This window comes from Borostomias antarcticus, assembly GCF_949987555.1.
Source record: "Borostomias antarcticus genome assembly, chromosome: 15".
Lineage (NCBI taxonomy): Eukaryota > Metazoa > Chordata > Actinopteri > Stomiiformes > Stomiidae > Borostomias > Borostomias antarcticus.
This window is the reverse complement of record NC_140248.1, coordinates 14127317-14154257: the sequence shown is the minus strand read 5'-3', so window position 1 is coordinate 14154257 and position 26941 is coordinate 14127317. Positions and strand designations below refer to the sequence as shown.

Genomic DNA, 26941 nt, shown 5'->3' with positions numbered 1-26941 from the left:
CATTAACAAGGCACGAGACCCCCACTGACACTGTCTAGTTTGTACGTTTTTGTGTACAGTGAATTGTACTCTATCACTTTGCAAATTGTAATCTGCACTGTCCGGTCTTGTTCATGCACTGTTTTTATTGTCATGCACCAACAGACCTGAACAAATTCCTTGTAGGTGCGTAGCCAAATAAAAATCTGAATCCGAGTTGGGTAGAAGAAAAATTCTGCTCTCTCTCCTGTTGTCAAGGGATACTGCACACCACATACTATTGCAACCCAGGAGAGGGCAGCATGTTTCAATGACCACACTGGGTTACATGTAGCCTACACTATATGAACAAGAATAGCATACACGAATGTGCCCAAGAAACTAAATAGTCCTTAAAGTGTCCATCTTCGGGTAGTGGTTCAGTGCATAGTCATTTTTGACACATTCAGTAAGACATGCGTTGGTGCCAGCCATCTGGAACACAACGGCAGAAGTACACAAGCAAAGGTTAGGTAGGCCTAACTGGTGGGTGAGTCTCCACCATGTTGCTTCAACCCATCCAGTAAAGTTTAGCTCTGCCATACGTGTTAGGGCAAGAGGTTCCGTTCTAACTGTAGTTTAGCTAGCTGGGTAGCAGAACTAAAGCCCTTTAGAAACGCTGCACAGGCACCTTGATTGAAACCCGCCGAGTCTTTTAAACTAAAGAGAGATTCGGCGATCATAAAATTATATCTGGCGCTCTTTAAAAAGAGGCAGCTCGACGCTGGCTTATTGTGAATCGGCGCAGGCTAGGCTAGGCAGCCAGTCAGAGAAAAGACAGACAGTAGAGCAGCGGGACGACGTTGCAGTGTTGTTTAGCTGGAGTGTCGTTTATTGCAGGCGGACGGATTCTAAGCTGTCCTGTGTGGTGTGGGGAAACTTGTCAGAAGCTAGATAGTAGCTGGCCATTTGTGCTAACCCGCTGTTGTTTTGTGGCTAGCTATACATATATAAGTTAGCTAGCTCGCTGTTAAATTATACGCCAATGTCGTTAACGTTAGCTAGCTAGTTACACTTTTCATCCGTGTGTAGCTAGCTAGCTAGCATAGCTGACAAGACTTGTCGCCGTGTGGAGAAGCATGCTAGCTAGCCAGCTAACAGCTAAGTTTCGTGGCTAGATAGCACTAGCTAACTAACTTAAACGTTGGTTGAGTTGAGCTTGGGGCAGACAGAAAATAGTAAATGTTAATTTAAATTTAATAGACTGAGACACTGAAAACAAATGTAGCTACATTGGGTTTGCTATATTATTGTGTTAGCTAAGGTCCTGTCTCCACCTTGAAGATGTCAACACGGGCACCATTATTAACAATTGAACATTCATCTAACCAGGTAAGTCAGATCAAGAGTACAAGTATGTCAAGCTAACAACTTAGGGTGGCTAACGTTAGCTAGTCTAGCACTAACTACCTATCTACACTGCTAGCTAACGTTAGTTGGTTAACGTTAGCTAGCTAGGTGCCACAAGAACACGCTGCTGCTATGCTGTGTATCCCTAGCTTCAACATACCATACACTACACCATGCCATACATCAGGATACTAGCTAGCTAGCGTTAGCTACTAGAAGACTACAAGACAATCATTGGGTTCAAACTTTTCCTCTTGTTGCTTACTGGGAAGCTAAGATAGCTAGCTCCTCAGACGTCATGAAGTACTTGGTGGCTAGCTAGCTAACGTTAGCATAGGCTTGCCAGCGTCAGACTGTGCATTTCAGCAACGTTAGCTTGCTAGTTAGAAGTAAGTTCCCCTAATAATCTCATTCCATTGTAGTTGAATACCACATTGGTGCATTTTAATAGTGGCTTAATATCATGTGGCTATGCCTCAAATCTCTGATCATTAGGCTACAATTGAGTAGAGTTCTGACACTAGACTCAACCTTCTGATCAAACTCATACGATTCTGAGATGTTTTATTATTCCTTGTGGTAGCTTTTACCCCAGTGACCCTGTTGTTTAACTAAGCTAACTCTCATGGCCTAGGCTTACTGTAGGTGTCATTAGACAAACTGTTGGATTTTATAAATGCAAGGAGTGGCAAGGCGAGGCCATGCCCTGTCTAGCTCGTTTGACACCTCAAGACTGCTGTTGATCCGGGGCATTGGCTCTGTCTCTGTACTCCTACCTCAGCTTATCCATTTGTTAAAACCAGCCTTTCCAGTTGAGCTGGGTGAGGAGATGTGTGGAGGGGAGTGCTCCTTTTCTCCATTTTGTTGGGATTAACATTACCAAGACGTTTCATTTGTATAGCCTATGTTTGTTTCTCTGCATCCCTTTTGGGCGATCTGTGTATTGCTATGTATTGTAATAGTACATTATTTAAGAAAAAAGGAAAAATGTCGGGACACGTTTCATCCTTCTGGCTGTAGCCTAGATCTTGCATTCGTAAGTCTTCTGATGCCTACTGTTTTTTTTTCCACCAGCAGCCACCCTACCATGCAATTGGTTCTTCTCTGTGGTCTTTCTCTGTCATGACCTAACCCTTCTCTCATATAGCCTTCTTTTGAGTATTAATAGCATACATAGGAGGGGGTGGAAGGGGTGGGATGGCCTGGGACAAGTATGGTGGGTTGATTTGAAAGCTAGTGTCAACACCCCTCTTGTTCCAGCTTTGTTTGAAATGTTGGCTATATTCCGTTTCTTGCCTGAAAGGAACATTCATTCAGTAGGCCCAATCTTTTGTTTTTAATCTGCTTGGAAGCTCATGATGTGCATCAGGGAAAAATGAATCTAGATATAAATATGACATTTACAAACCCCTCCACTAGAATGCAAATAGATTATTCTTAGAGTTGGATTCAATGTTTGAGTAGCCGTAAACAGGCAATTAAGGTTGTACTAATTTGTGTTTGGGGCATGGTCTTTGAAAATAGTCACAAGCCATATAGAACATAATGCAAAATGGTGAGAAGCCATATAGAACACGTATGCATTAACAAACTAGTGCCTCATTTTTGTTCGGCTCTTCCACCTTAAGTTGTGCTCATGGGCCGATCCCATAATTATCTTTCTTCTTCCTTCAGCTCTCTGTGTTCTTTTTTGAGGGCTCTTAAAAGTATGTTGCAACCACTAGTCAGTGTCTCATAATTAAATCTCAGAAATGTACTGTAGCTACAGTAGATGGAGCAGGAGCAGTAAGAGGGAAGAGGGATAGAGCTCAGTTGGTGTCTATTTGTGGCATTGCTGCCTCTAGCCTGACTGAAAATAGCTGTGGTGTGATATTAATACCCAGATAAATGACAAGCTGGCTCACACACCTCCTTTATTTACCAGTCCAGCCCTCTGTTACTTTGTGTACTTTGCCCCTCTTGTCTTTCCCCTCCCCCCCTTTGAATTGCTGTCTCAAGAATGGTAGGCTGTGTTTAACTCCCAATACAACTCCGTCACACAGATCTATACATATGTGGACCAAAGATCTGAAAGCAGGACCAGTTCATTCAGGGTACTAAGGTCACATAACTCAAGGGACAAAGCTGTGCAACCAGCTTTCAGTAGAGGGCTTCACAGGTCCAAAAAGTTGTGCCGAACCCAAACTATGCATTCCAAAAATGATTGGAACTGATTCTGTTAGGGTCTGGTTGTTCTGATGCGTGGAAGGCTAAAAAGATTTAAGCTTGTTGCTACGCTATATTCAGCCCAGGAGGACTCGTCAGAAATATGACTGGTATGATTACTGCTGGGACAATTGGGACAAAAATGCCAGAATTTAAACTAAAAGTGCGTACATTACTTTGTGGATCCCTTATCCCCCATATATCTCAGAACTGACTGTTCTCTCCCGAATCAATATAATCTAATAACATCTGCGCTCAAGATCAGAACATAGGTGTGCTTAATTGTAAACCCGCCTGACAAAATTGGAGGGGGAGGCTATTAAAATGGCCTTTGTCCATGCATCTGTCACACAAGATGTACCAGAGCCCACCACAAGGGGGACTATCCACAGTTCATGTTTCCCATTGCCAAAACATATAGCTTTGTACAAAAAAAACCCCAAAACGATAAGGTACTTTGTGTCTCAGTAAGGGGCCCTTTTCCCAAATCCAGAGTTTAGAGCTTGAGGGGCTTGTTTGGTCCTTGTTCTACATGCTAGGATTCTCATAGGTTAGTGAAGTGGTTAGGTACATTTATTGTGGGTACAAGTTATTACTGGTATTTGTTATAGCTATACTTCATAGGATAGGATAGGATATGGTTCTTGTTTAGGTTTAGGTAGTTCGATAATGTTGAATAGATTAGTAAACCATTGACACTGTATAGCTATGTCATGTTTGTGTCCAACCATCAGGCGGTTTGTCATGCTTGATAGGTTGGATGTCTGTGGGCGTGTTGCAGAATCCATCTCTCACATACTTTCAGTGTGCGTGTATTTAAGGAGCAAGCAATTAAACTATACCCTTTGAAGCCATCAACAGCTCTCACTTGTCACTGAATATTCCCAGAATTTTGCAACCCTAGTTTGTAGGGATGCACAACATATTGACAATCATACTGGTATCAGAAGATGTTAGTCATTTTTAAATATATCGGTATAGGTCCGATGTGCAAAATAGGGCCGATGTGAACAGACGATAATTATTTGTCTCTAGCTGCTGTTGTGCGTTATTGTTGAGAGGAAACAATGCGGTAAATCTATGATTTATCGGCTTTTCCAAATGTTTTGTAGATAGACAGTGTTTACATATTTTTTTTTTAGTATGTAAAACATTTGAATATCAAAAACTTTTCATTCATTTCGTTTTTATACAGATCATATCGACATCGGTAAATATAGGTTATCTGCAGAAAATGTTTTTTTCTTTTTTCTAGTAGGGGAGAGCCGGGTCAAAAGTCGCGCGGGACGAAAGTCGCGTTCCCATTTTCTCCAGAATGACTGGACCTGCAAATATGTGGTTATACGTGCCTACACATATTACCGTGTACGAGCGCCCTTCAAATTTTGGGCGCGATCGCAGCATATTTGACAGAGATATCGATGGAAAACCACTTTTGCCCCATATAAGTAAAATAATGGTCTCATAAGCATTTTTCGATTGTAAAATTGTGTTCACTTGTTTTAGTTTGCAAACATATGCAATTTTCTTAGCATATCTACTGGCTACATGATAGCATAGCTTTCAAATTTTGTGCGAGCAAGTCGTGCCTGCAAGCCAGGGAGAAATGACAGGAGACCGTGGCGGGACAGAAGTCGCGTTGTGATGGCTTAGAACCAGAGGGGTGCGCGAGTGACATTTGGGCAGAATGAACAGGTGAAATGAAAGCTCTCGAAGAGATCTTTCTAATGCTATTGGTCAGCTTTGTATGCAGTTTTAATGTTAAAGATACATTTTAAATGCAGTCAAGACAAATTATTTTGCCTCTTAACTTTTGTCAAACCCCCTGGTTCCAGTCAATTGGATTATAGGCTATAGGCTACTTTCGTTTACAATGACGTTACCTTATGAACACATAGCTTAACCTATAGGCCTACATAAAAACAATAGCCTAAAACCATGTTTATTTACAATGTATTTTCTTTCATTGATAGCATGCCAATAGTTAGGGTGAGGAAAACGACGCGCGGCCTCTTTAGCCCTGAGACCATCAGGCAGGCAGCTCAGGAGGTCGTTGAAGGCTATATATTATTATGATAGTAAGTCTAATAATACATTCGTTGAAAGTAAAGAGAATTACATGCCAAAAAAAACAGATAGGACACACTTTGCAGCAGTGCGACTTTTGCCCCTCTCCTATGAGACTTCTGTCCCGCTCGGCAGGGACAAATGTCGCATTGCGCTCGGTCCGTTCTCGCCCTATTTATGTTAAGCTCTTATATCCTAGCATGAAAATTACAGTTGATAATAGTGAGTGCAAGTTGTGTGTCATAAAATGTGGAATCTCTATCTCTATTAATTTCGGAGTAAATGGAATCAAACCAAAAAGTGCGACTTTTGACCCGGTTCTCCCCTAATATGCTTTTTATTTTATTTTTTTAATGTGTAATGGTAATGGTCACGAAACTAGCAGTAATTAGCTGATTGGCTCGACTAATGCCAGCTGTGTCAAACCCAGCTGCTCATAAACAGCAATGATGATTCACCGTGTGCAGTTGGGCTTAATTTAACTTTCTATATTATTTTGTGTCAATAACATTAGGGAAGTGACACGTCAAAATATTTCACCTCACATCGGACATTTTTGTCCGCTATTGTTTTAAAAACGTTTAGCGATACATCATTGGTGGGAGACAACACTTGCCCTTGTTTCGATATCATGAGGCGCTTCATGGGGAACCATTTGCGAGGAGATTACCAATAGATAACGACAGAAATTCATGGGGGATGGTAGACATAATTTAAGATGGGCCTTATGTACCTAGAATAGTATCATTGGGGGACACAATACGAAAATGAATGTGACTCCCTAGCATAGCCTGACCTTTGACAGGTATATGATACAGTATATTTTGCCTTTAGTGTTAGATTCAGGTAATAAATAAATGTAACAAGAGTGGCACTGGGCACTGCTTTTGATTCGTGTGCTCAGCTGTGGCTGGCTGTGCAATCATGGCCCAACGTTTCCTGAGACTTGTATTTCCTGTCAAAGATTCTTTCCGGAAGGGAATCCCTGACATCCGCTGTCACTTCCTTCTCTCATTGTTTTGGTTGTCTTTGTACCACTAGGCATGTACAGCTGTCTGAGCATGTCAGCTCTTGTCCAGGAGGCTACCTTTACGGCTGACAGAGACTGCTGCTCTCTCAGACAAACCCAGACATGTCTCTCTACCTTGTATTAGCTTGACCCTGCTGTCACTACGTCTGCCATCGCAGTTGCTCTGCTTCCTCTAATGACCCAGACATCCTGTTAAACATTGGGATGAGGGCGAGGCACTCTCCATCTGTTCCTCTTGAAGGCTTGTACGTTACCCGTTTTAAGCCCACAACGCACCAACCCGATGGTCGGATGAAAAAATCCAGTTTGTTGAGAAATTAGAGTAGGTCTACCTTGTTGGCCGACGTTGAAGGCTGGTGAAACCTGGCTGTGGGACTTACAGCCAATGTCCACAAGGCCAAAAATCGTCTGGCTAATATTTGGGTCCATTCATTTGAGGGATGAGAGGATGAGAGGATAAGCACTGGATGACGGGATTGTTGGCAAGGAAAGGGCAGATTTGTCACGCCAGTTTGTCATCCACCCTGGACACTTCCCATCTCACGTTTCACATGATGGAACGCCCACAAGCTAGCAAGGTTTGGGCAGCCAAGCAAAGCGAAAATGATTTACGACTAAAAGACCATAAATATCACGTTTGCGAAGGAAAGTTTTGGTTTTGTTATAGTGTATTAATCCCCCAAGGGGAAAGTAGTCTTGTGCCCTTCAATCTTCTGCCATCGGTTGAGTTGAGCACAGGGTCAGCCAGCATGACTGGCGCCCCTGGATGCTATGACCTAGCGTTGGGGTGAAGTGCCTTGCTCAAGGGCACAACGGTAGACACTAGGCAGTGACTTATGGGAGCTCTGCCAGCAGCCCTCCTGACACCAGTTATATTCCGCTTTGCTGTCAAAATCTTGACACCAGCATTTTTACAATGCCATATGTTGAAGACTAGGCTTTTGATGGTGAAGTTCAAAATATGTTGTTTTTATTGCGTTACATAACTTGGTTGATTGCAGTAGAAAGATAGCAGTTTATGCAAAGCAGAACAGTAACAATAACTCCATGCAGTTCAATTCAATGTTGTACCCCTGCTACCTTTAGCTGTGGAATATGTTCTTTATTCTCCATTCTCAAACCTCAGCTTTTTCAAAGGCATCAGGGGCAGGTTGATTGACATTAAGTTGTTACTAATGAATGACTAAATGGCAAGTTGGCAAAGCTAAACAAGTTTATTTGTAGCACAGACAGGAAGCCAGTGTAAGGACCTCAGAACTGGAGTGATGTGATCCACTTTCTTAAATGATTGAATTAGCCTAATTCCTGGACAACACAACACACCCCTTACAGGATTATTTGACAAATTTGTTTTCTAAATAAACAAAAATATATAGGTCTTCCCTTCATATAAAAAATATGATATGTAAAGACCCATTTGTAAAGACCATTCGACTTTCTTTCATCTGAAGCCGGTCTAGGCTTAACATGCTGTATTGCGATGACATGGTGACGCTTTTTGTGAGCAGATCCTTTTAACCCTCAGGCTGTCCCTTGCTGTCCTCATCTTTCTCCCGCTGTTCATCTGTAGGTCATCTTTGTGAATGAACTTGCCTTGTTGTTTGTGCAGTTTTGTTTCCCTTTGAACCGTGTCCATCATGTGCCTCTCTTGAACATGCCTCTATATGTTCGTGTGTTCCAGACTCCGTGAGTGTTTTCGTCTGTGTATGGTGTGTGCTTGCGTGTCGTAATGTGTGGGCGCAAGAAGGGGCAGAAGGGTAGCTAGCCGCTGTGGTGAAGGTTAAATCTGTGTACGTGAGAATTGCAGACTGCATCGGCAACGTTCGTCCGTCATTGCAGAACCCCTCGGCAGATCGGATGCCTGGTGCAAGACACCTTTTCGACATACGGTGTGTCCGGCGTACAGACAGACACTAATAACTTATGTTCTGTCCCTTACACACAGCGAGCTCTTGGTCTCTTAGGAAGGATGGCAGAGCAATGTCTGTCAGACAACATGGTGGAAAAACAAAAACACTTATTGTAGGCAGGCTTTACCTAGACTGTGCCCTCTGTAGCCCTTGAGCTGAAGAGGCACTTCTTCATACATTTATTTGTGTGTGTGTGCGCGCGTGTATATTTTAGAGAGGGCTTAGGTGACAGGCTGACAGCTGTCCTCTTGCACAGGAGCTCCTGCTGCGTATACTTTCAACAAGCGTCTGATTCATACCTCAATGAATTCAGGTTCGAGACCTCGCTCTTGTTGCTAATATACACACATACACTTTCATAAATAAAGTTTACGACAAAGGAAATGGACTTTGATGAAATTATTGTCGGCCATTTAAATTTTAACGTGAGGTTGGAACTGAGCTGGTTTTGTTACAGGCACGGAAGTACAGAGTGGCCTGTATGTTGCTGTTCGGCTATTTTGTTGGCCTCATGTAACAAGAATAACAGGACTGTGACGGCGTTGGGTAACTTGGGCTTTATCGATAGACAATAGCACGTCTTTTGTCTTCAACACTGGCATCTTATAAGAAGCTTATGTTTCTTATTTTTATATTTTGTAATGGTAAAGGCTGCTCTTTGAGAGCTTGAATATGACAACTAAGCTCCATGAGTTGGGCTCAGCTAACGTTATGCTCACAAGGTGTAACAAGCTGTCCTCATTACCAATGCAGAGAGAATGAGGAGTGTGTCTGTATCATGGATGTATTTGCAAATAAAGAATACAGCTAAAGAAAACACTTCAGTGTGCCATAGAAGACATTAAACAGATACTACTCTTTCTAGCTTTTTTTTGTAGTGCTGCTTGCACGCTCTCCCTTTTGTTCACATACTTATCAAATCAAACTTTATTTGTATAGCGCATTTCATACACCGAGGCAACACAATACGCTTTATAGAGAGCAATGAGGGGGATGGACATAGGTCTTACCCATACATATTCCAGAGGGAAGCAAAAAACAGTTCACCCAAGGGCCGAAAAAGTGAGCTGTAAAAATTATTCCCTGACCTCTCTCATCGAGACACAAGGGGAACTTATGGTTACCATTATGCTCCATTCAGCCCCCCATCTCTTTCTCCCCCTCCCCTGTTTGTTGTTTATCTGTTTGGATTTGATCTGCCTAGTGCCTATAGAAAACCCTATGTTCAAAACAGCCTCATCAGCTGCTGTGATGGGATGACCTTACAGATTGAATCAGCGCTATTGACCCAGTGTTAGATTATGTACACACACACACAGGCCTTTGGGTCAAGGTTTCCTCTCCTGTCTGCCATGGGATCCTGAAATTGCATGGGAGGCATGCATCTGGTTTTGTAATTAGATGTTACTTAACTACGTACGTTTGTCTTCCAGTCTCACTCCGAGTCCAAAGCGGCCGGGCGTCCCAGCATGCCGCGATGCCGCAACTCCGTTGCCACGACGGCTGACGAGCAGCCGCACATCGGCAACTACCGGCTGCTGAAGACCATCGGCAAGGGCAACTTTGCCAAGGTGAAGCTGGCCAGGCACGTCCTCACTGGGAAAGAGGTGAGCTTACAAGGCGAAGGGATGCAACGCATCACACCGTTTGCTTCAGTGATACCTGTACTAACCAGAGTAATGCTGCGTTCCTGGCCTAGGAAGTTGAAATTTGAAGTTGTGACAAACAAAACAACAAACGTCACTCCCAAGTTGACCGCGTTCCAGAAACAAAAGGCAAAAACCCCACTTCAGCCTGATTTTTGTACTTCTGTACTGTATGTACGACTGATTTAACGATACACAAACAAGGCAGAGGCGCTAATAAACAGTCCTATTACAGTTTTCACTTACTGTTGATGCGTGGAGCAGCCATCTTGATTTGAGTTCGGAGTTGTGCTCGGGTCAAGTCATAGTCTCCTGTTCTGTGTTGTGCCTGATGTGTGATGTATGTAACCTGCCTGTCTGTGTTGTGCTTGATATGTGTGCTGCAAGTAGTGCATATGTTTTTATGTTTGGATGTCTGCTGTTGCCTTTCTATGCTGTGTGTCTGTACTGTTGTGGTTGTATGTTTCTATGCTGTGTGTATGTACTGTTGTGGTTGTATGTTTCTATGCTGTGTGTATGTACTGTTGTGGTTGTATGTTTCTATGCTGTGTGTATGTACTGTTGTGGTTGTATGTTTCTATGCTGTGTATCTGTACTGTTGTGGTTGTTTGCCGTTGTCCTTTAACTTGATTTTTTCTTTCACAGCCCGCTTTCCCCCCTCCCTCAAGAAGCTTGTGCTTTTTGCCAGGCCATCACTGTAAATAAAAATTTGTTCTTAATGATTTTCCTGGTTAAATAAAGGTTAAATAAATAAATAGGACATAATTTCCAGTAAGGTGGATCTTTCACCCTATTGGAGATGTAGGCAGTGGTTCTGATTGGTAGCGTCAATGGAGATGTCTTCAGATTTATGGTGGCGGAGATCTCGAAAGTCTGGTATCGCAAGACTAGGAAAGTCCCAGTTCCCAAGGCAACTGGAACGCAGCATTACATCAGCAGTTTTGGGGGAGTGTTTTGAAATGAGAAAGGGTGGGGGTATGACAGCATACGGCTGATTAGCAGCCCATCTTATAATTTCCATCTTTTTTTTAAGGTGGCTGTGAAAATCATAGACAAAACGCAGCTGAACTCCTCCAGTCTTCAAAAGGTGAGCGGCTTGTTTCAGTTGAGATTGTTTTATTTCAGCTGTAGAAAGATAAGAGGCGAGATCGACTAGTGAATTCAGTAGAGTAGTTGGCGAATGTTCATTCATCCAATCCTGGGAAACGTTGTCGTCCAACCCTCTGCTGTCCTGTCCAGAGGAGGGCAGTTGTCTCTCCCCTGAGGCTGTAGAGCAGGATACTGAGGTAATTGCTGGAAATTGGACCCAAGTAGTTCCTGCTCCAAGTGTCTGGGCGGGGTGACAGTTCTATACTCTGTAATGTTGGCATACATATGGACACAAATGCACTATTTGTGACTTGTAGGTAGACCAACACAGTTGCGGTTGAAAATGCTATAGAAATGGATTTATCACATATCAAAATTGAAATGTAATGTGTCTCCTGTGTTTGTGTGTTCCCTGTGTCATTCATCACTTTTATTCCTCTCTCAGCTGTTTCGAGAAGTGAGGATCATGAAGTTGCTGAATCACCCAAATATTGGTGAGCTCCACATGAAAAGCCTCCAGTCAGGAGCTCTAGGATGACACCCTCCCTCAGTGGATGAGATGAGATGTACTCATCCATCCAGATGTCTGTTCCCCCCCTTCAGCTGGGGCTGATCAAGCTCTCATAGCAAAGCTTCAACATTGCAAATTACACTGTGCCAATAGCTGGTGTTTACATGAATTGACCTTAATTGTAACCTCTTTTTTGTGGCATTTTTCCTCCTAATTGCTCTGTAGTTAAGTTATTTGAAGTTATTGAGACTGAGAAGACTCTGTACCTGGTAATGGAGTACGCCAGTGGTGGTGAGTCTGTATTCAACCTCTTATTAATAAAACTATGAAAAACCTGGTTGTGAACCTGAACACATACTATGTTGTTATATGTTATACATTGTTTGTCATTAAGGTCCATTTCTAGATGTGAATATTTAAATATAGGAATCTTTTAAGATACTCAAGATACTCAAGGAAGATTGGGGGGGGCGGGGTTAATATCAGTGACCACTAGAGGTCGACCGATAGGGATTTTTATGACCGATAACCGATTATAGAGCGGGGAAAATCACTGATAACCGATATACAGCCGATATAGTGAATTTTTGAGCTGGAATGAAAACTGGCCTTTTTCTGTGTGGATTGTGCAAAGATTTTGCACCGATATGATTATTCAAAGGTACAGTCCCAGTGACAGTAGTACAGAGACAGCTGCTTTCTTAAAGGAATATGCTCGTTTTTGACAACCTGGACCTTATTTACGACATATTATAAGAAGTTTGACTCACCCAGATCACTTTTTTGTTGTTCGGAGGCCTGTAGAAGAAATATAAAATCCAGCGCGAGCCAGTATATCCATGTAATGGCGGCGCACGGGGCATAGGGAATGCCGTTTCTCAAAATCCATTTTCGGCCGCTAAACGGTTGTTTTCATCAATCACATTGCATGAATCGACAGTTGATATTCCTCTACGCCAGCCATTGTTGTTTTGGTGCCAAATAAGGGATCTTGATCCTCTGTAACATGGTCTTTATAAGCCGCTTCCCCACTTGCTCCAGCACGCATGCGCACAGGCCAGCGCGCAGACTTGCTATTCTCCGTCTGTAGGCTACACTCGCGGCTCACATTGCAAGTGGGGGAGCGGCTTATAAAGACCATGTTACAGAGGATCAAGATCCCTTATTTGGCACCAAAACAACAATGGCTGGCGTAGAGGAATATCAACTGTCGATTCATGCAATGTGATTGATGAAAACAACCGTTTAGCGGCCGAAAATGGATTTTGAGAAACGGCATTCCCTATGCCCCGTGCGCCGCCATTACATGGATATACTGGCTCGCGCTGGATTTTATATTTCTTCTACAGGCCTCCGAACAACAAAAAAGTGATCTGGGTGAGTCAAACTTCTTATAATATGTCGTAAATAAGGTCCAGGTTGTCAAAAACGAGCATATTCCTTTAAACCAATGACTTTAAGTTTATTCAAAACTTAAGAAAAGGAGTAGTGGAAGTGGAGTGAGACAGTTTGGCATATAAACAAAAATAAAATAAATATTGTAGCGGCTAGCAGTTAAATAGTACTGTAAGTAGTGTAAAATAAAGCATTACACTAGGGTTTAACAGACCCAAGACATGTACCGATATATTGGTCGGCTTCTAGTGACCACCACCTCTTGTCTCCATTGTCCTGAACCTCAGCGATAACACAATGTCCATACACACACACACACCTACCTATCATCCCCTTTTTGTGTCCACTGCTTTCTTCAACCGTCAACGGCAACCTACTTTTATTTCTTTGTCTGCCACTCGCCAACCCCCCCCCCCCCCCCCATCCCTCTCTTCAGGGGAGGTGTTTGATTATCTAGTGGCTCATGGGAGAATGAAAGAGAAAGAGGCTCGAGCCAAATTTAGACAGGTGAGACACTACATCGCCTCTTTTATATCTTCTTTTTGGTGTTGAGCTCTATTTATTTGGATGTTCAGCGATGCCTTTTGACTTTGATGCTGCTCAGCTGCTGATGTCGATACATAATCTGATCTCATCTCTTGCTTTCACTCCAAACCACAGATAGTGTCAGCCGTGCAGTACTGTCACCAGAAGTGCATTGTACACAGAGATCTAAAGGTGAGGAGAGATTGATGGGGAAGTTGTCTGTCTGTCTCTGTCTGTCTGTCTTGTCTATATTGTTTTGCTTAAATTGCAAAACCTGCTAACCTGACACCCCCCTGACACACACACACAGGCAGAGAACCTGCTGCTGGACGCTGACATGAACATCAAGATAGCGGACTTTGGCTTCAGTAACGAGTTCACGCTGGGGAACAAGCTGGACACGTTCTGCGGCTCACCGCCCTACGCCGCCCCGGAGCTCTTCCAGGGAAAGAAGTACGACGGGCCCGAGGTGGATGTCTGGAGCCTGGGGGTCATCCTCTACACGCTGGTCAGCGGGTCCCTGCCCTTCGACGGGCAGAACCTCAAGGTGGGCACTCGGAAAAGGAGAGAGACCGGTTATAGTAAACCAGCTATAGTTGATTTCTTGATTTGTAAATTATCCAAACCGAATTCCCTGTCCCACACGCTTGTCTCTTATACCTGTCCTCCCTAAACCTTCAGGAGTTGCGCGAGCGGGTTTTGCGGGGGAAGTACAGAATTCCCTTCTACATGTCCACGGACTGCGAGAATCTCCTCAAAAAGTTCCTTATTCTCAACCCAACAAAGAGGGGCAGTCTGGAGGTCAGTGCCTCTGTCTTTACCACAGCTGGTTCCACCAACGTGAGAAGACTCCTGTAACTGCACTCTCTCTGTGCTATCCCGTGCTTTTGTCCAGCAGCAGATCATGAAGGACCGCTGGATGAACGTGGGCCACGAGGAGGAGGAGCTCAAGCCCTATATCGAGCCCCAGCCCGACTACAAGGACCCCAAGAGGACAGGTCAGCACCCTGGCCAGCGAGCAGGGGGGTGGAGGAGAGGTGGGGCAGGCGTCTGGCGGAGGGGCTGGAGGGGGATCATTTGGGCCGGTGGTCAGGGATGTGATCCATTTCATGAAGTTGTTCCCTCACATCACACGTGTCCTTAATTACTCCTCTTCTCTGACATCGGATATCTGTGCACAGGTCCTCTGTGTCGTTTACATTGCGTTGTTTACACACCAACAAACTGTTTACACACCAAGCTCTATCATATCTGCGAAGCTGAGAGAATGAAGGCACATGGGAGCAGGGGTAAAAATTAACTTTTTAGCTCACCAGCCATAATGGTAGATGAAAAATTGTACCCGCTAAACCTTTTTTTTTACCAGCCAAAAAATAACATTTATATAAAGCCTTTTTGTGTCGCGTAGATTTAATCTGCATTATAACATGTTATGGTGGTGAATAAAAACAATGGTCAGAGCAGATTCCTGGTGCCACAGCTCCACAGCACAGGTGGGGTTGTAGTCCTGTCCCCCACTGAAAATATTTATCTAGTGAGTAGCCAACCCATTTTTAAATAACAAACTACTAAGCTATTCCATAGGAGTGAGCCCTATAATTATACAAGCTGGGCAAGTTGACTTTGCTAGCTAGCTAACCTAGCCCTAATGATATTGTACTGCTCGTTTGCTGTGAAACATCAACTGACCAGTTGTTAAAATGTATTTCACAACACTGGTTATTCTAGCCAGAAATCTCAAATAAATGTGACACTTGTTTGGTTGTCTGGCACAATACGCTTAGCTACATTAGCTAGCTAACGTTAGCTAGTCACGAGACAGTCGTAACTAAACGTAGCATAGCTTTAGATGAAAACAAGTTTGCTTGCTTTGAATAGCCTACGTACATGGTTCACCTGTCAATGCAACAGAAATGTTAGCCAATTAGTTGTAACCTAGTAACTGTACCTTGCAGGCTAGAGATTGGCCCCCAAATAATTTTACAGTTCGTTTAGTTTGACGCACAACAACAAGCAGATCCACCCAGAGTGCTCTTTTCAAGCACCGTTCATTCACTTGTGCGCTCACTGCGCTGATATTTTGTTAAGCACTGAACCATCAATGCTGATATTTTGTTGCAAAAAACGTCACCTACCAAAGTGTCGGGTGTCTTCCAAAACACATACGCCAAATGAAAAATATACCTGCATTTGGCGCTTGGCAGGTGTTCATTTCGCACCCTGCATGTGAGGGAGCAAGTTTTTGGAAAAGGCTCTCATTGGTTGGGCACTCCTCTGTCTCTACAATACCTCTGAGGGTGTAGTTAATAGATGTACATTCTCAGTCTTAACTTGCCGTCCTGCAGTCGTTGCATTTCTGTGTTGTTGTTTTTGTGTTAAATATGTGTATAATTGTGTTTCTAAATGAATTGTCTATCAAAGTCCGCGTGATCCGTTTGCGTTCACCCCCTGTGGTGTGTGAAGTTGGCATTCCTGTACATTTTAAGACGTGTGTATTCTGTAGTACTGTGCGTCTGCGGTGTGTGCGTGTGTGTAATGTAATGCTGTGCCTGATCTCGCCGCGTGATGGAGAGGTTCTCAGGTTGACCTTTAACCTCCCTGGTGTCTAGATATCATGCTGCAGATGGGCTACTCTCAAGAGGAGATCCAGGACTCTCTGGTCAACCAGAAATACAATGAGGTCATGGCCACATACTTATTATTGGACTACAGGAACTCAGAGGTACAATGCGATAAGTGTGTGTGTACATGTACCCTCAGCTTTAGCAGATATGATGTAGCATTCCTGCTAATGCTGATCCACCCTCTACTCATCCCTCAGTTGGATGAATGCATCAACACGTCGATAAAACCCCGCCCAGGAAGTGATCTGACGAACAGCAGCGCCATAACCCCGTCTCACAAGGTACAGCGAAGCACCTCCACCCAGAAGCCCCGGAGAGCGACAGATGCAGGTATGTAAACGGTGTGAAATCTTGATTGTGATAATGGTACTGTAGGCTTATGCTGCGTTCACATGGAATCCGGCAGACGTTGACGGCAAACCAGATGTCATTTTAGTGGACGAGAGCAGGACGGTAAAATGAGGTGATGCCGGCAGAAAATACCAGCGACAGCAACGGTAGGCGGCACTGCCGTCCAAATTTTGAAACTTTTGAAACTTTTTGGCGTCTTCCGGGACGGAATGTAGAACCGGCTGTCACGTAGCTCCCTCGCACAAGGAGAAAACATGGACGATCAAAAGGGAAAGAAAGCTGCTTTTTATAGCTACATGCATGACTAGAATTATTACATGAAATAATAGACAGGAAATAACTGTATAAATTATTTCATTCCATTCTTTGTCAACAACCATAGCAAAATATCCTCATGTGTATTCTCGTTTTGCCGTCCTGCAATTCCATGGGACTTTTTCCCGTGCCGTCCAGAAGGTATTGTCCGCCTGCAGGATTCCATTATCCATATCATCTCTTGATGCTCCTTATACTTAGAATACCTTACAACAGACTCTAAAGCTTGAAGCACTTCCTCCAGTCACAGAGTTTAAATCTGTGGCTCTAGACCGTTGTACTTCACCCTGTAACTGTTTTTAATTGTTATAATAATTATTATTATTATTATTGTGTATTGCATTTGTTCTGTTGATATTTGTGTCTCTGTGTGAACTGGTCATCACTGTAAATGAGGGAAACCTCAGTGCTTTACGAATGTAAATAAAGGCTGGAAATGAAATGAAATCTCAACACATAGTATATTGACCTCACTCTGTCACATCCTCCCTTTTTTTGCTTTATCCTGTTTTATTCTCATCCTCCTTCAGGCTCCTCTGCTTCTTCCAAGCGCTCCCAGGGTGACAACAAGCACACCGCCGAGGATTATGGGAGGAAAGGCTCTGCTAGTTCAACTAAAGTCCCTCCGAGCCCTCTACCTTCAGTGGACCGTAAGAGGGGAACCCCAACCCCCTCCACAGTAAGTTTAGATATTCTCTAAATACCTGCCCGTCCTGATATGAAGGTCTGGACATCGGGGTGGGAGGGGGGGCGGCTGTGGCTCTGGAGGTAGAGCGGGTCGTCCAACGATCGTAGGGTCGACGGTTCGAATCTCGGCTCCTTCTGTCCACATGTCTGAATTGTCCTTGGGGCAAGACACTGAACCCCAAATTGCTCCCAGTGAGCAGTCTAGCGCCTTGCATGGCAGCTGCCGCCACTGGTGTGTGAATGGGCGAATGAGAGGCCATTGTAAAGCGCTTTGGATGTAAGCGCTATTTAAGTGCAGCCATTGCTCATCATCACCAACTCTCCGCATTACAGAACAGCATCCTATCCACCGGTACGAGTCGCAGCCGAAACTCGCCGGTCCCAGAGAGAGCCTCTCTCGGAGTCCAGAACGGCAAGGACAGGTATGCTGTCATCACACACCCTCACATGGCCGGGCTGTTTTTAGGGATACTCGTGTATGTAGACAACCGTGTTTACAAGCTTAGTGGCCTGCCGCCAGTCACTTTAATACAGACCAGCTGGCAGCTGCTCTCCCAGCCCAGTTTCACTCACTCACTCACTCACTCACTCACTCACTCACTCACTCACTCACTCACTCACACACACACACACTCACTCACTCACTCACTCACTCACTCACTCACTCACTCACTCACTCACTCACTCACTCACTCACTCACACACACATGCATACATAAACACACACACATGCATACATACATACATAAACACAAACACTCGCCTAGGGAAAAGAATGGATTATTGACACCTTCAAAAAATGGGATTAATGAAGACCAAGTATGTGCACAAAACTAATCTCCCACTCCCACACAAATATCCTGCCCCATTTCTGTGAAGAATGTCTATTTAAATGAATGTATAAGCAGTTTGAGTATAATAGTGTAAAAAAGCTTTTAATTGTTTTCTTAAGATCCTGCTTTACATCATAATCTGCTGAAAGCCCGTCATGTTCTTACATATGAGAGCGTTTATGACCGTTTATTTTCAGAGTTTATAATACATAGTAAGTAGAAACCACCCACAGGTATTTGTCCAGGACCTGGGACAACAACAACACATTGACATACTTTCAGGAATTCAAAAGCCTGACCTTGATAGTCAGATCCCCGCTGTTATAGAGGATTTGTGAGTCTGTCTGCCAGCCACTTGAATGCAGGTCACTTTCAAGCTGAAAGGGGAGAAGTATGGAGGGAGAGTGTTAAAGAAGAGGAGGAGAGAGGAGCAGCAGCAGTGCCTCTGGAGCATGTGACTCTGTTTGGCTGAAAGGGATGAGATCAGAATGAGTGTGTTGAGTGTTATGTAGATTCAATTATGATTTCCATGAAACCGTTCAAATAATGGTGTCTATTCCTAATTTAAGCACGTTCGCCCTCGTGGTCTCTCCTCTCCTCTAGTCTGGGTCTCTTGTGTTCACACTGGTTTTTATAGAATTTCCTATCATCCAAATAGTTTGGATGACGCTGGGATCCTGTACTGATAGCAAGTTCTCTTACTCGCTCCCTGCTGTACTGAGATGCTTGGTCCAGTGTCTGAGAGAAATAATGCAGTGTTGTGGTGAAGAGACTCATTGCAATGTTATACTGTATGAAGGATATATAATGTCTTATTGCACTTAACACTAGTTTGCTCTTATACCTATGTAATAAAGCTGTAAACACCACATCAACAACATGTAATTGTGGTTTTATGTCTTTACACAAGTGGGTATTACATGGATTAAGAGCAATTTAAGCATTATTTCTGTCTTGTTTGCTGTGTTAGTGCTGATATCCATTTGCTTCAGTGTGTCAGTGTTTTGCTGGTGTCCTCATTACCCCCCCCCCCCCCCCAGTGTGCTGTTGTCTAACTGTTGTACCCCATGCCTCACTCCTCCCACCCCCCTCGTGGGAACGGTTGGCGCGGGGCCTGTTCATGTCTCCCCCCCCCCCCCCTTTCCACCAGCCTGACCACCCCAGGGTCCCGGGCCTCCACAGCCTCGGCAGCCGCTGTCCTCACCTCCTCCCGCCCCCGACACCACAAGTCCCTGTCCACCTCTGCCCACCCCAGCCCCCCAGACCTCCACGCACACCGTCCCAGGCAAGTGGCACCAGGATAGGGGAGCACAAAGAAGACCAGCCCCCCCCCCCCCCCCCTCCCCTCCCTGGGCAGAAGGGAGAATAACGTAAAAGAGAGCACACCCTCCGTGCTGGGTGGACGACCGTGGGTTTATGTTTGACGGGTGACTTTTTTTAGATGGATTATGACAGCTCTTAAAGTTTCTAACATAGGCAAAGAGTGGACGAATGAAAGAAAGGTCAGGAGAAAGAAGGTAGAAATTATGAACTGCTCTAATGGTGACGAAAGAGCACCCCGCCCTTCTCTCTTTGCCACTACCCCCTCACCCCCGAAACACACTCTCCACAAGCCCCCCCCCCCCCGAAACACACTCTCCACAAGCCCCCCCACCCCTCTATCTCTGGGTACCTTCTATCACTGAACGCCCCCATAACTGGTCCGCATGACGCTGGTCTCCCTACTAATACAGAGTGCTGTACTCTGCCAGCCTGTGTTGTTATTCACCTGGCTGATGAGCCGCAGCTCAGCATGGTGATGAGTGACCGCCCACAGTGATGAGGTTCTGGCTGCTATGAGCTCAACTCTCCTCAACTCCTGGCTGTTGTGTGCTAATCTGCATGTCACTGTAATCTCAAGTCACCCCTCCTGGTCCAGACACATTGTTTTATCAAAGGACACAACCTCACTGCATTAATGATGCAAATGTTAAAAATAAATGTATCAGCTGGTTAATGCTGACAGACTATAATGCTTTAATTGTCACATACAGTACTGTGACTTGTTATTGGAAATGTTCCAGCCATAATGTCTTTGGTCCATGGCATTGATAGCATCCTCGTATACTCTCATTTCTATTTTTCATAGTTTACACTTTTTCTGCATACACACACCTGTTTTTGCCTTGCTAATGTCCTTCATAAGTTGCGTCATCATCTTACCAGTGCTACTTCTGTGGTTTTGCACGTTATTCACTCATGTTATTTTCTATAATAGGAGTGTCTGAAGGTTAGTCAGGGTTTTATGATTAGTAACTTATGTTTTTATTTGTCTAATGAGATTGTGAAAACCCTTTGCATGCTTATAGATGTTTGTTTTTTTAACTCTTCCAACTTAACCTGTTATTTATCAAAAAACAGCACTGCCCCTCAGAGAGTGCCAGTGGCGTCTCCCTCTGCTCACAACATCAGCAGCTCCACGGTAACGGACCGATCCAACTTCCCCAGAGGGGTGGCCAGCAGGAGTACTTTCCACGCTGGCCAGCAGAGAGCAACACGGGACCAGCACGCGTCCGCCTACAACGGCCCCCCAGCTTCCCCCTCCCTCTCCCACGGAAACAGCCAGGCCAGAAGACCTGGGGCCTCTGGTATATTCAGCAAGTTCACCTCCAAATTTGTGCGCAGGTGAGAGTATGGGGAATTATGGGATTGGGAGGATAAATATTTGAATCTGAATAACAGTATGTGATTTGTGTGTGTTAGCATCCCTGTGTTGAATGTTGTGCCTGACGATATGACAATTGACAATATGAAAATTGCAGATTGGACACATTTTCAGGAAAGGACCAATGGAATAATGATTCACCATCCAGTAGCTACTCACTGTAGTCTGCCAGTCGTTTTTCAATCAATAGGAGACAAGCCACTAGGAGCTATTTCTTTAACATTTGATATTAACTATAAATCCTACTGTGAGACAAACCTCAGTTAGGGTGAATTTGTGGAATAAAAAGTAAATTGCTTAAGAGTATTATAGATCATTTATATTTTTATGCTCTCGGCTATCCAAACAGTATTTTTGCACATAGTGTGCATGTTTATTTTGGATACAGCACAGCAGGTATGTCAGATTTTCTATAAGAATGGAAGCCTTTTGTGTGAGAACTTGAGCATCTATTCATCTATAGTATAATTGTACGTTGACAATGAAGACTTTGAAGAAGACCTTGTAGCCTTGATGTCATTGGCCTGCATTGCTCCATCTAGTGCTAATCTTGAGTCCATCATCCATGTAACTCTGTGGCTTCAATTAACATGAGATCTGAATCTTGAATGTGATGACCATCTTGCGAATGCATGGTCATACAAGTTAACAGCCATTCTGTGGAATCTTTGGCTCAAACCTACTTCTTTTGTGACACCAGTGGAATATTAGTCTCTCAATTGATGTACGGATCGACAAGAGTTTTGCTATGGATTGATTTGGGCACGTTTGTGTATATACAGTTTTTTTTTCTGTTCCTCCCCCCTCCCCCCTTTTTGTAGAAATCTCTCATTCAGATTCCCCAGAAGGTAGGCACAATAACACTCAAGTCTTAACTCCAAACTATGACCTCGTGTCCCATCTCTCCTATGTTAGGCTGTTATATTGCGCCATGCCCATGACCTTTTTATGAATGCCTTCTCATATCAGTTTATTTTATGTTCTGCTTAACACTAGTGGGCCCTGCACTCCCTCGCCTGACTCACCTCTCATCTGCTCCTCTGTTCCCTCAGTGAATTCAGCTCCTCCGTTTCTGTGCGCGTCTCATCCCAGCTTCCTTTGTCTCCAAGCTTATCAAATGTCATCCTGTGGGTCCTTGGCTCTGTGAATATAAAACCCTTTGTGCTGCCCAGACTGTGATTAAGCCATGCTACCCAGTGCGCATAAAGCCTCAGAGAGCTGATGATTGAGAAGCATCTACCTGTCGCTGAGCTGTTGGAAGCTAGTAGCCAATCTCCATGTAATTGTGTTATTTATTTCTTCTTAAAAAAAAAAAATCTTTAGTCACTAGTGTTTTGAGAGATTTGTTAAGGAGGAGTCGGTGTTGGAGAAACTAGATTGTTTTTTTGTGACAGTTAAGTTTTAGTTTTGAATTAGGTAGTCCTTGGAGCTTTTTGTGGCCTGTCAGTGATTGACAAGGATGATCAATATGGCTTTTAAACTACCATATCAGTGATTCCTGCAGTTTTCCTGTCTGTGTGTGTAGCATCTTTAATACAATAAAAGTGCTTAGTGCAAATGTGCACCCCATAGTGGGGGTTCTGCAAATCGTCCCTGAATCACTCCAGCCTGTAGATAGGATTGTAGTGTATTACTATAGTGGACAACGACTAATCAGATCAAATCAAACTTTATTTGTATAGCGTATTTCACACACAGAGGCAACACAATGTGCTTTACAGAGAGCAATGGGGGATGGACATAGATCCTACCACTATATTTTCCAGAGGGAAGAAAAAAAACACTTTCTACACAAAGTAATTTGTGATTCAGTAGTTTCATAACCTGGAGATTTTGAGCAGCTTGAGGAAGTGGGGACGGAGCCAGCGACTAGAAAGAGCATAAAAGCTCATTCATGGTGAGACTCAGCGTGCCATTATACGCCGCGGCGCAGACATGAATGACAACTTGACAGTTTGAAGTTTAACTGGGGTGTCTGTCGCAGACTGTGTCTCGCACCTCCTGAAGTTTTCCTGCTGAAGGTCACAGGCTCATAGATTGTCACGCAACGTGATTGGTTTGCTGTATGGAAGATTCTGGAATGCCCATTGCACAGAATGTAAACGAACTAGGCTTGTCTTTAGTTGCCATGGAGATGAAGCGCAGTATTGCCTGAACTTTAAATGCAGAGAGGGCGCAGGAATATTACACTGTCTGCAATTGTTTATTGCACGACAAAACAATTTGGCTTTAAGATGAAGAACATATTATGTCTGTGCCTGCACATGCATCTTTTTGTATTTCCTTGTTGATGCTGAATGGTGGGTTTGGAAAGTGTCTACTGGTGGTGATGGGACTTCTTAACACCATATATAAGGTTATAATAACCATTACCTCCATGGCAGTGACCATGCACCATTATCTATGGATTTGTGTTTAACACATTGATTTTATGTACATATCTTAGTCTTTATAATTCTCATTCCCCCCAAAATGTTGCAGAAATGACCCCGGTACAGATTAACTGTGCCTGCGATATAATATTCCAGAGGAAGAGATTGTAGAATCTGAAAATGGAGGTGCAGTGGTTTCTGTGAGAACTGGTGGTGGATCTAACCCAGTAACATGGTGATGTAGTCTGATTAGGTCTAATCAGGAAGACTAAACTTGTGTTGATTTTCTTTGAGGAGCCCGTATGAGGGAGAGGGTCGAGATGAGGCCGGCAGGTGAGATAATCGATTGTCAGTCTGATCAGTCTGTTAATTTAGTGAAAATATCTTCCAATCAAATAATCAGTGGATGCTGGGTTGATTTAGGTAGAACAAAGAATTGATCTTTAATCAAGAGATGTCTTGATCATGTTTCTGACCAATTGCAATTGCAACGATCTTTCAGTTAACCTGTGTTGATCATGATGTAGTTGCTCTCAATAAGACTTCCATTTAAATGCACAGCTGAAATGCTTTATGCCCCTGCAGTATCATTGGCGCCCCCTTGTGGTTGAATACAGTCTAAACCAGCTTTTAAATATGTCTTCTGTCTCCCATTCTTTTCCTCTGTTACTTTTCATCACGATTCTCCACCTGCTCCTTTCCAACTGTCTCTCCCGACTGTAGACCCATGCTGACCACTGCTGAGAAGCTGGAGAAGGGCACCCTGGGCCCCGCGGGGGACGAGAACAAGGACTCGCTGTCATCCTCTGGCTCGGCCGCGCCCGGTGCCCTGACTCCCGCCTCCAAGGACACCAAGCCCCGCTCGCTGCGCTTCACCTGGAGCATGAAGACCACCTCCTCCATGGAGCCCAACGAGATGATGAGGGAGATCCGCAAGGTCCTGGACTCCAACAGCTGCGAGTGCGAGCTGCGGGAGCGCTACATGCTGCTGTGCATGTCCGGCAACCCCGCCAGCGACGACTTCGTCCAGTGGGAGATGGAGGTGTGCAAACTGCCCCGCCTCTCCCTCAACGGCGTCCGTTTCAAGCGCATATCCGGCACGTCCATCGCCTTCAAGAACATCGCCTCCAAGATCGCCAACGAGCTCAAACTGTGAGCTTGGCTTAGGAAAAGTGGCGTGCAGGAGGGAGGTGAATGGAGATGCAACAGCACATGAATATAACACAAACACAGCTGAACTTTTGAGAGAGTAAAAAGAACTGAGAGCTTTGGTGAAAAGGAGGCGAAGGAGAGACTTTGGATGTGCGGGGGTGAGAGAGGCTCGGCTGTCAAGGAGAGGTTGTGTGTAATGTATAGACCTTTTGAAGGGGGTTGTTATTTTTTTGTGAGGGGGTGTTCTTTTTCGGTTTGGGTTGTCTCTACCCCCCACTCCTCCCACCCCGGATTTTCTGTTTTTCTCTGAAACTTTATTTTTTTTTTTTTTTTTTTCCCTCAGTTTTTCCTCATAAACTCTCAATCTTGATTCACTGATTGTGCATATCTTCTTTTTTTTATGATTTATTCAAAGCCCGAAACCGCCCTGGATGGCCAGATATATCCCTCAGGCATTTTTCTCTCCCTTGTTCTACCCCGAGCCCAAACTACACTCTAAAAACAAAATGGTGCTACATGGAACCTTTTGTACCAATAAAAAAAATCCTCAGAATTAAAGGTTTTATATAGAACCCTTTTATAAGCTCCATTAGGTGCTAATGTTACTTGGAACTCCTAAAAAGTTGTTTCTGACCTGAAAAGAGTTCTGTTTAAATCTTACGGGCCAGAAAAGGGTTTTATATGGAACCTTTTTTCAGAGGGTTCTTCTGTAGTTCCAGAGGGTGCTATATAGGACCCTTTTGTTTTTGGAGTGTATGGTCTAGGCATCATGTTACTGTACTTGCGCATCTTATCAATTCCATCTGTGTGTTTCGATCAGATGAAGAGACCTGCAGTTTGACACTCTGAATGTACAACATGAAGGTTTCTGAGGTACAACCTATATTCACTACAGCTGTATGTGGTTTTCACATCATGTTCTAATTCTTATCAGCCCATGAGGCGACTCACACGGTTACTGCTCTCATGTTTTGGTTCAGAAAGCCTCTCCACCATTTTTACATCACAGCACAGTGTCTTACTTGAGGGTACAATTGAAGTGCATACTTGAACTCTGTGCTCTGATGGTGAGCCTCCATCTTCCTGCACCTCAAACCCCTTCAGTTTTGTTTTCTGTTTTCCACAGCAGGGGTGATTTAGCCAACTATTAAGGGCCAATTGATGATTATTGGTATATTGTTATGTAATTAAGAGTTGCTGGTTGGTTTCAATGTGCTGCACTGGAATGTCTGACTCTGAATTCCCTTGCCTTTCTCTGGAGAAAATAATTATTAATATTGTTATTATATGAATAAACAAAGTTGGATGATTTATTTGCTTGTGGTATTCATTTTATCAGATGCTTTAGGATTAGGAGTACCTATCTGTCTATCTAATCTATATACACCACTAAATAATACAGTAAGCAATTCATTAAATTATATGTATGTAGTATTAGCAGTGTTGTGGCTGTCAGCTGACCTTTCAGAGCTGGGTTAACTTGCCTGTGATGACAGAAGAAAAAAGAGCTGTATGCTACGTGTTAGTTGTAAAGTGATACATCAGTCATGTTACCAACTGACAGTTCAAGTTACTTCAAGAAGCCAAGTAAGTCTGCTTAGTCAAAAGCCTTAAAATTATGACATTACGATCCATATATGTAGATCTATGTGTTTATAAGGAAGTAAATGCTTCATCACACTTGTCACTTGCAATGGGTGAAACCACCCGAGCAAAATTCAGAATTAATCTGACTGAATTAAAAAAAAATAATAATACATTTTGACAGCATATCTTTTCCAGCTCTCAAAGCCAGGGCTTCTCCAGCGAGTGGTGATGTCTTCTAAAGTTCTTCTTTAGAGACAGAACACTGGTGTTCAGATGCCTGTCCCTGGCATTTTAACACATAAGCTCTGAGCACCTGATGGTCGACGCTGCAGCTGAAGCAGGATATCAAGTCTTTGATACTACCGTTGTTTATAGCAATGAATCACCCCTGGCCTATGCCCTCCTGGACCTAATGCCCAAATACAACTTGATCAGAGCAGACATCTTCCTCATTACTAAAGTATCCCCCAGCTGATATGGGCCCCAAGACCAGAGGGGGGTGTGCCAGAAACCTGGAGAGTTTGGGGCTGACCTGTAGCTTTGTGACCGTGGGATGCTCAGAGCTACTGG

At 43.9% G+C, this 26941-nt stretch overlaps 1 protein-coding gene across 5 annotated transcripts; it reads left to right on the top strand.

Moving 5' to 3' along the window:
• The first annotated feature begins 649 nt into the window (after window positions 1–649).
• mark2a (MAP/microtubule affinity-regulating kinase 2a) lies at window positions 650–26039 on the top strand. Of its 5 annotated transcripts, none has more exons than XM_084449515.1 (18): window positions 650–1350; window positions 10014–10187; window positions 11260–11313; window positions 11761–11809; window positions 12052–12117; window positions 13658–13728; window positions 13882–13938; window positions 14057–14293; window positions 14428–14547; window positions 14645–14744; window positions 16356–16468; window positions 16568–16700; window positions 17567–17715; window positions 18057–18145; window positions 19707–19841; window positions 20957–21220; window positions 23930–23965; window positions 24356–26039. In XM_084449515.1, exons 1-18 carry the CDS (start codon window positions 1303–1305, stop codon window positions 24786–24788), a joined length of 2328 nt encoding a protein of 775 aa, XP_084305641.1. In that variant the 5' UTR covers window positions 650–1302; the 3' UTR covers window positions 24789–26039. The 5 variants fall into 5 exon arrangements, with proteins under 5 accessions (XP_084305641.1, XP_084305638.1, XP_084305640.1 ...); XM_084449512.1 differs by having other exon boundaries at window positions 14645–14783; XM_084449514.1 differs by having other exon boundaries at window positions 14642–14744.
• The last annotated feature ends 902 nt before the right edge of the window (window positions 26040–26941 follow it).